The following is a 14133-nucleotide window of genomic DNA, read 5'->3' as shown; positions in this document are numbered from 1 at the left end:
CTCAGTTGCTAGTTTTAACTCTCACTGCACACTGCAAGATGTTTATTTTGTAAATTATGGTCCCATTACAGTGAAAAAGAAGGACAAATGAAGTTATGTTGACCTTGTGATTGACCAGCTGCTAGCCAATGAGCGTGCAGCTCACCTTTGTTTCACAGTCAGTACCACTCACTGCTCGTCACATACTGCTTTGTCTTGAAGCATCACAACAGGACCTCACTAACAATGGTTGATGTCACAGTGTTTAGATCTGCCTTCAACATACAGTCTGTTTTCCATATACACATGAATAAAAGGATAATTACTGATAGAAATCTGCATCATAAAGTATGGTTTAGATCTCTTCTGGATCTTTCTGGGTCAGCTCTTACACTGTATGAAAGAATTATAACTCAGTAACTCCATTTTATACCTTCTTGTCCTGGTCATGGACTCCTGACCTAACACTACCATACAAGCTATATGGTTAGACTCAAACCTGGTACTCTGCATTGGACGACAAGTGCTTTTTTTCTCTTCCTTGCACGTCAGAAACCTTAATCCACTAAACTTTACCAATGTTCCCGTTTTTAACGTTTTATTTACAGACCCATAGAGCAGCATGAGGATGAGTCCTATAACCCTGATATGAGTTCCGGTTCAGTCATTGGGCTTTTGAAGGATTTTTTTTTTCTACAGCACACGTCGTATCTCATTTGTGACTGTTGTAGCTATTATGTGGCCCAGAGCTGGTGTTTGTTATCAAGTGAGTAAATGAGACTGCAGACTTTCCAGGGGGCATTCAGTGTTATCACAGCAGGCACAGGAGCTTAGTGATGGTAAACTAATTTGTTTATTGCCTAATGGCAGCTGCTTCAAGACTCTGAAAACTTGCATCACTTTGTAAAGATTGTCTTGCAAATGCCAATGTCATGAAATTTTATTCTCCAGAGTTCTGTATGCTTTGCAGCACTCTGTGATTCATCCAGCCATTTTCTGAGCTGTTTATTCAACTAGGTTTGAATGGAGGTACAAGGGTGTCCCAGCTGACACTGGGTAAGAGGTGTGGTACACCCTGGACATGTCGTCAATGTCTATACAAGACACAGAGAGACAGACAATCATACACTCTCACATCCTCACTGAAGACCAGTTAAGAATCACAAATCACAGTGGTGCCAGTCACATTTACCTGTCTTGTTTAGTTTCTTCAAGCTTTGCCAGAGCTTCATTCAGCCAGCTCCAGCCGGCCTACAACTGCTGCCTCTGTACCAACACTTCCTGTGTCTCTCTGCGAGGCCAGCAGACGGTTTTGTGGTCCTGAGCTGCTTCCTTAAAGTGGCCGATGGCTGGGATTATAGTGTCTTTTTTCAGAGGCTATTAATACATCTCCCAGTTCCGGCATACGGTGTCCCATCCCTGCACCCTCCCTGACTGGGTTTCCCCTCTGGTCCCTTGTTCCCCTACCCTCTGTATTCTTCCCAGTGAAAGGCCTTTATCTCGACAGTCTGCAAAAAGCAGCGCTGAGGACAAGGCTGAAGGTTGGGGATGCAGTTGTGGTTAGAAACTGGCACTAGCACATGCTGAGTTTCTGATTTATTTATTTATTTTCTTCACTATCATGAAATGAAAGCAAGTGCTTATTAATAAAGCACCATTTGGACATCAAACTCAGAATCTTTTTGCCATTTAACAGGGTAACCACAAATTTCCTGCCCCCTATTTTCCATTTCCAAACCAGTCCAAACCCACATTTCCATCCCAGAAGACCGTCTCTATTTTCCTATTAATATTTCACTATGCTAGATCAGTTAAATCTTTGTTTTATGTGGAAAAATAGTGTGACACACACACACAAAGCATAGGAATATGTATTATTTTGATAAATTGAATTAATTTTTCACAATTTTAAGACACTTTCTTTACTTTTTAGACTTCTCTTGCTTTGGTGAACTAATAAGCTGCATAATTCTCTTGCTGCCTCTGGATGCCCCAAACTATTTTAATATGTGGATGATTTCTCCTCTGTTTCATCTGAAACTGACCAAATCTGCAATACAGAGACAAATAACAGTGATAACCCATAAAATCTGCTGCCGTGACTCTAAAACAGCCCGTAAATCTCGCAGTCGTTCACATCATTCTGGACAGGAAAAACTTCGTTAAGATAGCCACGACACAGGACGTAATACAGATTTGCCTTCAGAATAAAATAATTGCCTGTCAAGAGGATTTCTGAGCTACTTTGTTTCATAACTAGGTTTATTTGCAAAATTTCCGTCTAAGGCAGAGTGTTAACTTTCAGAAAACTTAGGGGACAGTGCATTTGTCAAATCCAGTCAAAAGCCACCTTTACATTCTTAGTAGAGGCACGTTTGCGTGGACTCTGCGTGACGCTTTACTTTGAAAGTCAGGACCGGAAAACCCGTGTCACATTTCTTGTAACTTGGTGGCAGCGGTTCGGCAGTTAGCAGCGGTGCCCAGCACCCTAGCCCCGGCTGAATTATCACCGCCGCTTTGAATCTCCATATCTCCTCGGTGTGCGTGGAGCCAGACACGGCGGTGCTCCGTCACGGCCGCTTTGTCAGCGGTGTCCGGAGGACGTGGCCTCATGTGTGTATCATATAGCAGGTGAACCGCATAGAAACTGACCGGGTCGCAGTTTTATTCCTTCATGTGAGTAACCCTAGTGCTTTAACGCCTGAGGAAAGTAATACGAACAGGTCACATGCCAAACTCCATTAACAATACGTCTGTTTAACGTTTGTGTGCCTTTCTGAGAAGGTGTACACCTCTTAGAACAGCGAAACATACTCGATTTAATTAACTTGACTCTGAGTCTTTATTCGGCTCGTATCAGATCAATAAACATGCTTGTTTGATTTTCAGGAAATACAATTTTATTTTCTTTGATCACAATATCGCACGGCGTTCATGTGAGCGGAGAAATTGGGAATGGCAGATGATCCAAACGTTTGTTTGTCAGCTGGCGCTTACATAGGATGGACTTGATGCCGAAATGTAGAGAATCTCACCTGTAATTAAATATCTCGTTGTCATGTTGAAACCAATCAGTCTTACCGGCAAGTACGCTAACATTAAATCCCCGGGTTTTTAAATGAAGTTTGGCACGATCCACTCGAGGCGATAGTCTGTATCCCATGACATCATTGCACGGGCTTTCCCTCAGCGGAGCGGTCGCTTTTATCCCTGTCACCCCCACCTCCGTGTTTTACTCACACAAAAATCTGTGAGAAACGATGTGACATTAACATTTGCACCTCAGTGCTGTGTTATTTACATGAAGATGCGTTCAGAGTCAGTTGTAGCCAGGCTGTCACATGGGCAGAGCTTCACGTTAATAGAGAAAAAAGCAAGCAGAGCTGCTGCCATGTCAGCTGAGCAGGCACAGCTATGCATTATTTCTGAAGCTTCTATATTTTGGAGCACTTTTTCTAGTGGGATTTGCCTCTCTGACATCATTTTTCTTATATTTATCTGCTCCGTCTCTCAGCATCTCAGTCAGACATGACAGCCTGTCCCTCTCTCCTGCTTTATTACCGCTCTGTGTTTGCGCTGACTGTAGGTCGCAATTATCATTTAAAATGACAAGTCACTTTGAACAGATTTCATTTAACATTAATGAAAGCGTGATCTGTGGAGTGATCCCTGCCTCAAGGCCACACTGCTGAATCTCCCACGTGGCTGTACGTTTCTGTTGTTATAATCTACTATGATGACATTAGTGGAAGATGGTGAAGATTAGATTACCTGGCCTGTGTCCTACGTTTGCTTTCGGGCCATACAGTAATTGGGTTATGCAGGCACATTTATTTCTCATCCATATCTGTCTGTTCATCTTCTCATCTGTGTCCTTCCTTCCTTTCCTCACCACTAATCCCTGCTCTGACCTTGTACTTACCTGTCTTCCATATCCAGTCTAGAAAACAGGGATTTGATGTTGCTATTGAACACATCTCAAATAACAGGTTGAAACTGGGAAATTTGTTACATTTTCTGGGTAGGTGAGGAACTCTGGCAGTACATTTTCTAAATAGTTTCATTTCAGTGTGACTGTGAAGAGTGAGGAGGGGCTCAGACTCCTGAGATATTCTCTGCACAGAAACTGAGCCTTATCCAACCAGGAAAGAAAGAACATTGTGCAGTTGTGAAACAACCCCCAGATTAATTATGGAAAATCATGAAAAAGTCATCAGGGCTAAAAGGTGGGGCCCTGAAAGGAAAACTGTGCCACTTCACTGTACTGTTGCTTGGGTGATCTCTCTTCTCTTAAGGGGAAAGGGGTAATGTTAGGTCAATCAGCAGATTTGCATTAGACTTTTCAGCAAAGAGATGGCTCAGTGTGTTACTCTCATAGTTATTGAAGGTACTTGTATTAAAGCTCAGGTGAAGGACAAATGTGATTAAGCTCTTGATTCTGAAAGATTCACCAGTGTTGGTGTTGGGCTAGCACATGCAGTCTCTCAGAAATTTTACCATCACCTAAGCTGGCTAGGCCACCTAAGAATCGAGATGTTTCTTTTTTTTTCCTTTCTCCATCCACCCAACACAGTGACATAATTGCCCGACAGTAAATTAATCACATTCAATCTTCCATTCTTATTTTAAAAGTTCAGTGGCTACTAACCAGCTAGCTTCAGTACTTCCTGCCTCATGCTTCCCTCCTATCAGGGTGATTGGGTTGCTGTGGTGGTGATTTGTGATGCCTTTCAGCTGTCTCTAGTCTCTTATTCCACTGTCGGACAGAATCGGACTGCCACAGGTTACAGTAGTCCTTGTTCTGCCTGGAAAAATACACTGTGAGCTTGAGGGTAATTCTAGCTAGAACCTAAAGCATGTAGAGAGCTGGTGCTGCTGCTGCACTGCAGTTCACAGAGGCTGTAGAGCAGTCAGTATATTATAAGTATATTGGAAATGAGAACATGCCTTCTTTCTTTCTACCTACTGTTTCTGTGGGAAACACTATCATTGACCAGAGCAGGGCCAACCTCTGAGCTGAAAGACCCGCAACATCGGGATCCTCATCACAGTTGCATTGAAATTAATAAATCATACATGATTTGTGATATATTCCTTTACTCATTTTGAAAACATTCTAACCATCTCTGTATTTGTTGCTTTTGTTTTGAATTATGAAAAGGCCATCCCTGCATACTGCACCACTGAAAATGTTTTCTTTGTATTATATTTAATGACTTGGGCCACAGGGTGGAACCTTTTGAATTATTTAGTTGGAGAATATTGGTGACTCTTAGTATTGTTATTCTATTTTAATACCTGTATCTAATGCTGGTTAATTTCTCTTCTCCCCCCTTCAGACACAGGGAACTTGGTCAATGGGAATCACCAGGCCAGTCCAGCCCAGTGTCCCCCAGCTCCTGGAGAAAGAGTCCAATCCGAGCACAGCGCTATCGTCAGCTCTATTGAGAGGGACCTCCAGGAGATCATGGATTCCCTAGTCATGGATGACCCCCAGCCTACTTCATCGGAGGCCAAAAAGCCTGCTGGAGGCCAGCCAATAGCTCATTCCCCCCTGTCACCCATGGTCAATGGAGGGGGCCGGTATTTGTTGTCCCCTCCTACGAGCCCAGGGGCCATGTCTGTGGGGTCCAGCTATGAGAACACATCCCCTCCTTTCTCCCCACTCTCCTCCCCCTCAGCAGCCAGCAGTGGAAGCTTTACAAGCCCGTCTCCTAGTGGAGGACCCCAGGACCAGAGTTCTTCTCTACCGCCAGTGCCTGTACGTTCCTCTAGTTACAACTTCACCACCCAGCCTCCACCTGTACCACAGCCACGGACTATACTGCCTAACTTCAGCAGCAGTGGGGTGAGCCAAAAGGTTCAGGAAAGCCCCAGGCTGCAGCGAAAAGTCTTAACAGACGCTCCTCCAAGCCCCAAGCCAAGCCACAGAGGATTAGGCCAAGATGGGTCTGAGAGCCCTCGACAGACCTCGCTTCTGTCCTCCAGTGAATCTCTCAGTAGTAGAAATGCTGTGCCAAGTAGCCCCAGGCTCACACCCAAGTTTCCTAGCTCTCCATCCCCATCACCTTCCAGCCCAAGGACCAAGACTACAACAGTGCTCCAAGAAAGACCTGCCAGCCCCTTCAGAGAACAGACCCCTCTAGCTGATTGCGCTCTTGCTTCCAGCCCCTCCAGGCAGCTTTCCCAACCTGCCAGAGGGTTCCAGCCTCCTCTGGACCCCATCGTCCACATAATCCAAGGATCGCCCCTCCAGCAGCATCCTCGCTCATTGCAGCCCCCAGAAAGCCCTCGCTTAGCCAGGAGGAATGTGGAGCTGAATGGGGGCAGTGGAGGGAGCACTAGTATGAGAGAGTTGCCACCTTTAAGTCCCTCCTTGGCTCGTAGAGGAGTTCCAGTTCTCCCAGGGGCACTTCCAGGGACAGTCACCACATTGAGGACTCCAGACAGTCCCTCAAATCTGGGCAAGGTTGTTCCAGAGAGTCCCCGACTTCGGCGTAAAACTGGATCGATATCAGAGGAGCAAACTTGCAGCAGAGGGATCCGAGCCCGCAGTCCATCACCTACCTCTATGTTGACGGAGGGCAGTGTTGGGGGCGCGGGGGTACGGAAAGCGAGCTTTGGGAATTCCTTGTCTCCTGCTTACAGTCTCGGCTCCCTGCCGGGCTCCTCTCCCGTAGCCAGTCCGAGGACCCACAGAAAGATGTCCGCAGGGAGACCACACCCTGGTATGCGGGAGAGGAAGAACAGCATCACTGAGATCAGTGACAATGAGGACGATCTGCTGGAGTATCACCGACGTCAGAGAGAGGAGAGGCTTCGAGAGCAGGAGATGGAGAGACTGGTAAGTCAGGACTGTAAATCACCAGGAATCTGCTGTTACTCAGCAGTCATTTGAAAAGAGCTTATGGATACACTGTTAAGTGGTTAAAGTTTGTACACTTTAGATTAATTTTACAGTTGAGGTACTTTGCTTATAAACTTAATCCTGACAGATCCTTTTGATGTTTCAGGTTTTGTAATGCTGTTTGTCTCATTTGAAATAACCTAAAAAAAAAAAAGTTTTTATATATGTTAGAATATTTATTTTTCCAACTCTGATTACCAAGATATTGTAGAACAATTTTCCAAACCCAAAAATCACAGACTGTGGTAGATAAGGGTTAGGGTACTTGGGATTAAGAATAACCTAGATCACTCAGGAATCACTATAAAACAGAGAAAAGTCATTCAAAAGTTCAAGAGGCCAAAGCAGAACATTCTTCTCTCTAGCTAAAGCTCGACATATACGTTGTATTTTTGTGAATGAACTACTTAGTTCATCAGTTGATGATTTAAGTGCCATTTGGGGTGTAGCCCTGAGTCTGTACTCCTCCGTGGTCTGAAATGCTGTACAGACAGAACAAGTTGAGTCATTTGTATTTATGCAATTCACACATTTGTTTCAAAGGAATTTATTGCCTGAACAGTCTAGTTGGTTTGGTACTTGCAGGCGTGTAGAATGGAAGTAACCACTAAATGACCAGTAGTAACTCTGTTTGAGGTTCAGTGAAGACACTTCACACTCACCAGAATGTATGTCTCCAGTGCCCTTCATCTGCACTAGGTGCCCTTGAAGAGCCTATCCAGGGTCACTGTAGCAGTTTTTATGTGGATATGAATTTTTAATGGAATGGTCTCTTTGAAGACCTGAACGAGTCAGCTAAATAATTGTGAATGTGTTTCATTCTTTAATTTTTACAAGCACAAATATTTGGCTTGTTTTATTTAATAGAAAACGGTTGTGATTTAGTTTGAGTTTGTATTGTTAATTGGATGAGATGAAGCATTTGAAATAGTCAGATTGGGCTTAAGGAGACTGTGTCAGGCATTTTTCATTACTTTATTAACTAATTATTCATTCCAGAGAATCATCTAGAGATCCCTCAATAATTACTATAAAGCTTTCGATTACAGCACTAAGCACAGTTTTGATCTTTCCAGTGGCATTTTTTTTTTTTTTTTTTTTAACTGAGGATCTTCAGACATGTCAGGAAACCGGCTCAAGCTATTTCATGAGTGTGATTATCTGTAGAAGAGATGGCGTAAATACTCTCAGGCTGTCTCTAATCTGTGTTCCAGGAGGAACTGAGAACATCTATTGCACTATCTCCACGCAAAAGGAGGCATAACAAGGCCATTGAACCACCTCGCTGAACTGTCTGCAGTTCGGCTATTGGCTGTCTAAACTGCTGCTGACATGCAGTCTCTCTCGGTGAACTTAGATGAGCCCATAGCAACCGCATAGTTTGTTTTTTCCTAAACTGAACAAATGGGGGCAAGAAAGCGTCGGTCAACATCTTGAACTTGGCTGCCAGGCTGGATGGAACTCCACAGACAGTCCTTCTATGTGTTTGTGCCTGCGTGAGAAGGCTTTTATCTGCTTTGCTTGTGATTACAGAGTGGGTGTTTTTTTTTTTTTAAAGCTAAAGACAGGGTGACAGCAGCTCTGTTGGATGAGATGACATGCCCTCTGTCTATGTGCCAGGTCATATCCCAGTACCTCCTGTTGAGACAGGGTAGTGAGACAGTGTGTTGCAGGCACCCGATCTACACACTGAGACTGTTTAAACCTTAACAGGGACAGGGTTCCTTCCAAATGCACCAAGGCATCATGGTTTCGATATTATCAAAAAAAGGTTTAGGCTAGATTATGGCTAGACACAGAGATAATGTAATTTGGGGTTACAGCAAATCAATTGTTATCTGTTTTTTGTTAGTCAGCAGATTTTCCCTAGAATAACAGTGTTGGGGTGAAACGAACATTTTAAAACATTTTGTCATTCTGGCCAGCTTTTAAACATCTCTAGGGCTCAAATGTGATTCATCAGACCAGGCCACCTGCTTCCATTGCTCCATTGTCCAGTTCTGATGCTCCCGTGTCCATTGTTGGCAGTGGACAGGGGTCAGCATGGGCACCCTGACTGGTTTCCAGCTGTGCAGCCCCATACACAACAAACTGCAATGCACTGTGTGTTCTGACACCTGTAGCAGTTTTTATGTGATTATGAATTTTTAATGGAATGGTCTATCAGAACCAGCATCAACTTATTCCCCAATTTGAGCAACAGTAGCTCTTCTGTTGGATGGACCACATCGGCCAGACTTAGCTCCCATACGCATCAGTGAGCCTGGGCTGCCCACGGCCCTGTTGCTGGTTCACGACTATTACTTCCTTGGAACGCTTTTGATAGATACTGACCACTGCAGACTGGGAACACCCCACAAGAGCTTCAGTTTTGGAGATACTCTGATCCAGTCGTCTAGCCATCACAATTTGGCTCATGTCAAACTCACTCAAATTCTTATGCTTGCCCATTTTTCCTGCTTCTAACACATAAACTTTGAGGACAAAATGTTCACTTGCTCCCTAATATATCTCACCCACTAACGGGTGCCACAGTGAAGAATAATCAGTGTTATTCACTTCACCAGTCAGTGATCGTAATGTTATGCTTGATTGGTGTATATACACTATATATAATATGACAAAAAATAGGAAAATGCATAATGAATCCAGTTTTGCAAAATGTGGTCTGTGATATACATGAACATTCTGCTGGACACACCAAACATAGATGCAAATAAACATGTAAATCAACAACCGCATTCTAGAAAACTTGCCGTATATACCACATATATACTAAAAGAGAGGATAGTCATGGAATACAGCCCTAGCTGTGAGGACAGAAGCCCCACCCACCTTCTGTTTGTGAGGGGCAACCAATCAGAAGAAAACTGGCTTAAAGGGAGAGGGAAGTGGAGCTAAAACGGCTTGTTTCAGACAGAGGAAGAACTGAGGGGTTTTACCAAAGCCCAGCATAAGATACATAACAAATATGTCAAACTCTAAATTATGCAGACTTGGTGGAGTCCAAGACCCAAGAGTCCAAGTTTATTAACACACAGGAGGTACATTAGACTGCATTTATCACTGGAGAGGACTGGAATAAAATCACTGACCAGAGGTATTAATATTAAAAACTCCCACCTCCCTGAGATATAGAAACCCTGTCCAAATGAGGTCTTATTTTGGTATGAGACAAAATAACATGCCATTTGCATGTCTAGTACCTATATACTGACCTTCACATACCCTGAACAAATACTATTACTAATACTACTCTCTCTTTGTTGCCATTAAAATTATCAGGCATAAGAACCTTTAGCCTAGTACAACTTCCAGGGACACAGAGAACAATATTGACATTAGATATGTGCTCACGGCACATAAGGTCAAACACAAAATTGTGTCATATAAGAAAAGCATTCAGGAGACTAACAGAGGCTTTCTGAGACTCACAGGCAAAATTCCTCAGCAGCTTGTTATGATGTTGTATTTCTTGAACGCAGAAACTTGCAGCTCTGTGAGGAGGCAGGGCGTGGAGCTGCAGGGCCTGTAATTAGTCACAGTTGACTCACTGTCATGACAGATTTTTCTTGCCCGTGAGCGTGTGCGTTTCAAAGACTTTCACACACAGCCTGCTACTCATTCACACAACTGATTACCAAAAAACAAAGTTATGTGAACAGCAAGTCTCGAAAGAAGTTTATTCAGGAGAAAGGAGTCTTATTGTGAAATCAACAGGCGTACACAGCTCAGAGGCAGCGTGAGGCTGCACAGAGACTACAGCTTCACTGCTCCACGAATGCACAGATTTATATTTCTGAAAGTGGACTGGAGTGGGTTTTGGCCTGCTGATGCTGCTTAAATGCAGGTTAATTACAGTGTATAACTTGCGTGGTTAAATATGGGGAGTTACTCTAAAGTCATTTTAGAATGGTATAGTGTCTATATGCAGTGGTGAAAGTGTTTCTAAGTTACCTTAAACCAGTGGACTACAGCCCTAAACTTTGCTTGATAATACCTGTCAGAGATGCATGTGAGAATGCAAGTACCCAGTGTGACTGTATGTGGTCTTCAACCAGGCAGTTCTCAAATATAAAAATCCACGTGATGTCTGATTGTGCTGCTTTGCGCCAACCTGAGAATAACACAGGTAGTAGTGAGGTGAAGATATGCACGCTCTGCCCAGGCAGCATCCACACCTTAACAGTAGTGACAACGCATGTGATGTGGACTACTTCTGCCTTGTACTTCATGTGTGAAGAACAACTCCTCATAACATCCCAGTCTAACAAGAGGATTGTCTGGAGTTCATGTGTTTTTATTAAAAACAAAACAAGCAAACAAAAAAAGTCAGTCTTCAGTCAGGCATTAGTGTACCACAACCACAACTTTTCCAGCATTGTGCTGGTCCTGGTGCACAGCCACATCTGTCTTAGTGCCTTCCCAGGAGTAACTAGCAGAAAGTGGAGTAATTTCTGGCACCTTGTCACCAGAAAAGGGGCCAAAAAAAAAAAAATTTTAATTAGGAAATGACTTATATATCAGTATGTCATATCTGTGACTGTGAGTAGAAAACCAAGATAAAGAACTCACAAGTTTATTGCTCTAGTTCTGGAGTGGGCAGTTTTCATTGTTTCAAGCTAAAGAGAAGATACTTAAAGATGCTGCTAATTTGGCTGTCGTCTTTGATGGATTTTCTTTTAAAATATCTTTTACAGTGTAAAGGATATGATATATGATACATTGAGGCAGGTGCTAAATATTTGGGCTTCTCAGTTTCACATATAAAAATGTAAAGCTCAGAGAACCCACTGAAAAGCCTGTCGTACAGAAGATGAAGCTCAGTCTGAGGCCCTGAGCCACTTGATCGTCCTTCAGCCAGTTTGCATAGTTTAATGTGTTTTCCTCATTTTTATTAGGGGCAGAAAGAGCCCTTCTGCTCAAATTCCCATTGCAGTCCTGTTGGAAGTTCTCCAGAGTAAACCATTAAGGTCTCATTATGCTGGTCGACTAATATTTCTGAGACACACTTTTTCTTCAGGTTTTGTGTTCAGTACAGTGTGGATGACCTTAAATTCTGGATAAGCTAATGAGAGCTCATTTGTAATGAGCTCACAGTGATGATGACAGTACACATTTTATAGTGGGGCATTAAAAAAATGTCAGCCATTTAAAGTTAATTAACTTGTCATGGAGATAACCCTGAGTGTACTTATGAGCCCTGAAACCGTTTGCTATGAATATAAAAGGTGTATGACAAATGGGGAGGACATTCATCAGTCAGGGAAGATCTCCCCAGCACTTCTCTTGAGGTGTATTGTGGGAATCTAAATTTTTGATCAGTTTGTAGTACAGATGTGATTGGAAGTCAGGAGATTGATATATATATTTTTTTATTCTGTTTTTTGTAATCCTGTCTCTCACGAGTCCTCTAACCCTTTGCTAGACTGTTCGAGGTGTGATCCGTGGACATGTGGTATCTAGAGCTGTGCAATACAAAGTGTGTGTTCTCTCATTCTGGCACAATAGTAGGTACGATGTCTCATCCTCTGATCACTCTGATTGCAAATGTCACCAGCACAACACAACAGCCCACTTCTGCATTGTTTTGTACAGTGGGAGTGGTGAAATGTTGTCCATCCTTGCATGTATTCGATGCTTTTGCCCTGGAACCAGGGTTAGCTCAATATTTCATATACAAAGTCCAGAATGATCAGACCCTATTATATCCTATGAACCTCATAGTGTCATAGAGCACTTCTGTCAAACTGAGCATTTCTCCTCCTCTTTAAATGCGTGTCATTAACTTTTGAGATAATGTGAGTTTTGTACCCCGATTTGAAAAAGAAAACAGTTCAAAACACTGAACACTTATAAATTAAAAAACAAAAAAGCACAGTAATCTTTTTTTTTTTTTCTTTTTCTTTCTATGCCAATCCAAGTGACAGGGGAACCTCCTTAAACAGCCTTTAATTCAGCTAATTGATGCTTGCCTTTGGGGCCTGGAGGTAAGCCCTCTCTAATGAGCAGACTGTCGTCCTGTGTCCGTCTGATCCAAGCTGTCCAGCCTGGCGCTGTTTCCTCCTCGTGGCCGTCTGACTGCCACTCGGCTCACATGCCAAGCGTGTTTGCCAAGACGGGATGTCAGAGTGCTTCATCTGTGGCACATTCACACTCTGTTATCATGCCCACTAAAGCCAACCTCATCATTCCTGTTACGTTAGTTGATACTTTAGTTTCTAATAAGGGTAATGTTGTTGCTTAATGAAATGAGCTGAATCAGGACACTCTGTGTCTGCTCTTACTTTGAAGGGATGTAAAGCAAGTGCAGCTGTATGCAGCTGCTGTTGCAAAAAGTTTTCTCTCGACCCAGAATAGCAAATGACAAAGAAGCTAAAATACCACTTCATCATTTGCTATTCTGAGTGGGGTTTACTTTGCACAGTGACTCATGATCTCTGTCTGATTTCCACTCAGATTAGCTGGCTTTAAATCTGGAGGATCTGTGTTGGGAGTTATCCTCAGCCAGACTCCTGTGGAGGAAGAAATCTGTTGTTGAAATCCCTACTGGTTGCTCCTGGAGGTTGATAAAGGTCACAGATGCTTATTGCATCTTTAATAAAGGCCTGCATTAGACTTTTCTCAGTTGCAAAACTTTCTCTGAACTTGAGTTCTTTTCTCTTGACCTGTCCTTGAACTATCAGCGATGGTCCTCAAGTTGTGAGGACTTTGCCTCAGGCAGAGATTTAATTTAGTGGTGGTTTAAAAGGAAGCTGAACTGAGAAACCACTACCACCAACCTGAGCCTCCTTTATCTTTTCCTTCATATTCCAGCCACGTATGATGTCTGATGTTGGGAAGGTTGAGGAGGCTTTCTTGCATGGTTGGCCTCTTTGCTGTCGTCCACAAGGATTAGTGCACCAAATATACACTTGGAGTGAATATGTGTACCATCATCTCTGAGTGCACAACCAAATATGTCCAGCTACTGTGGGACAGTAAACCTGCCCACCTAGGCTGCCAAATATATCCTGCACCTACACTGCACAAACCCACTGACCAGCGGGTGGAAGGTTTCTTCACACTCGAGGGGAGTGTTTGCAGAATCACAGCTTTCTGTAATTCACTGCAGAGTAAATATTTAGACTGCAGCATCAAGCTGCCCATTTGCATGTTTACTGTGGTGAGGTAGATTACTGTGATTTGAGCTTTTTTGGTTGAAAATCAAATGGGGCCGGGAAACAGGAAAAGGGAGACGTGCTTGA

The 14133-nt window shown here is 43.2% G+C and overlaps 1 protein-coding gene across 6 annotated transcripts in view; it reads left to right on the top strand.

Moving 5' to 3' along the window:
- phldb1b (pleckstrin homology-like domain, family B, member 1b) overlaps window positions 1-14133 on the top strand; it is a 111537-nt gene that overhangs the window by 49540 nt on the left and 47864 nt on the right. For all 6 annotated transcript variants that reach the window (XM_030744078.1, XM_030744080.1, XM_030744079.1 and 3 more), the window contains one exon: window positions 5319-6823. In XM_030744078.1, coding sequence (XP_030599938.1) covers window positions 5319-6823 — 1505 coding nt within the window. The remainder of the gene's footprint in view (window positions 1-5318; window positions 6824-14133) is intronic.

The sequence above is a fragment of the Archocentrus centrarchus genome, chromosome 13 (genome assembly GCF_007364275.1).
Source record: "Archocentrus centrarchus isolate MPI-CPG fArcCen1 chromosome 13, fArcCen1, whole genome shotgun sequence".
NCBI classification, from domain to species: Eukaryota; Metazoa; Chordata; class Actinopteri; order Cichliformes; family Cichlidae; genus Archocentrus; species Archocentrus centrarchus.
This window is presented reverse-complemented; position numbering and strand designations above follow the sequence as displayed.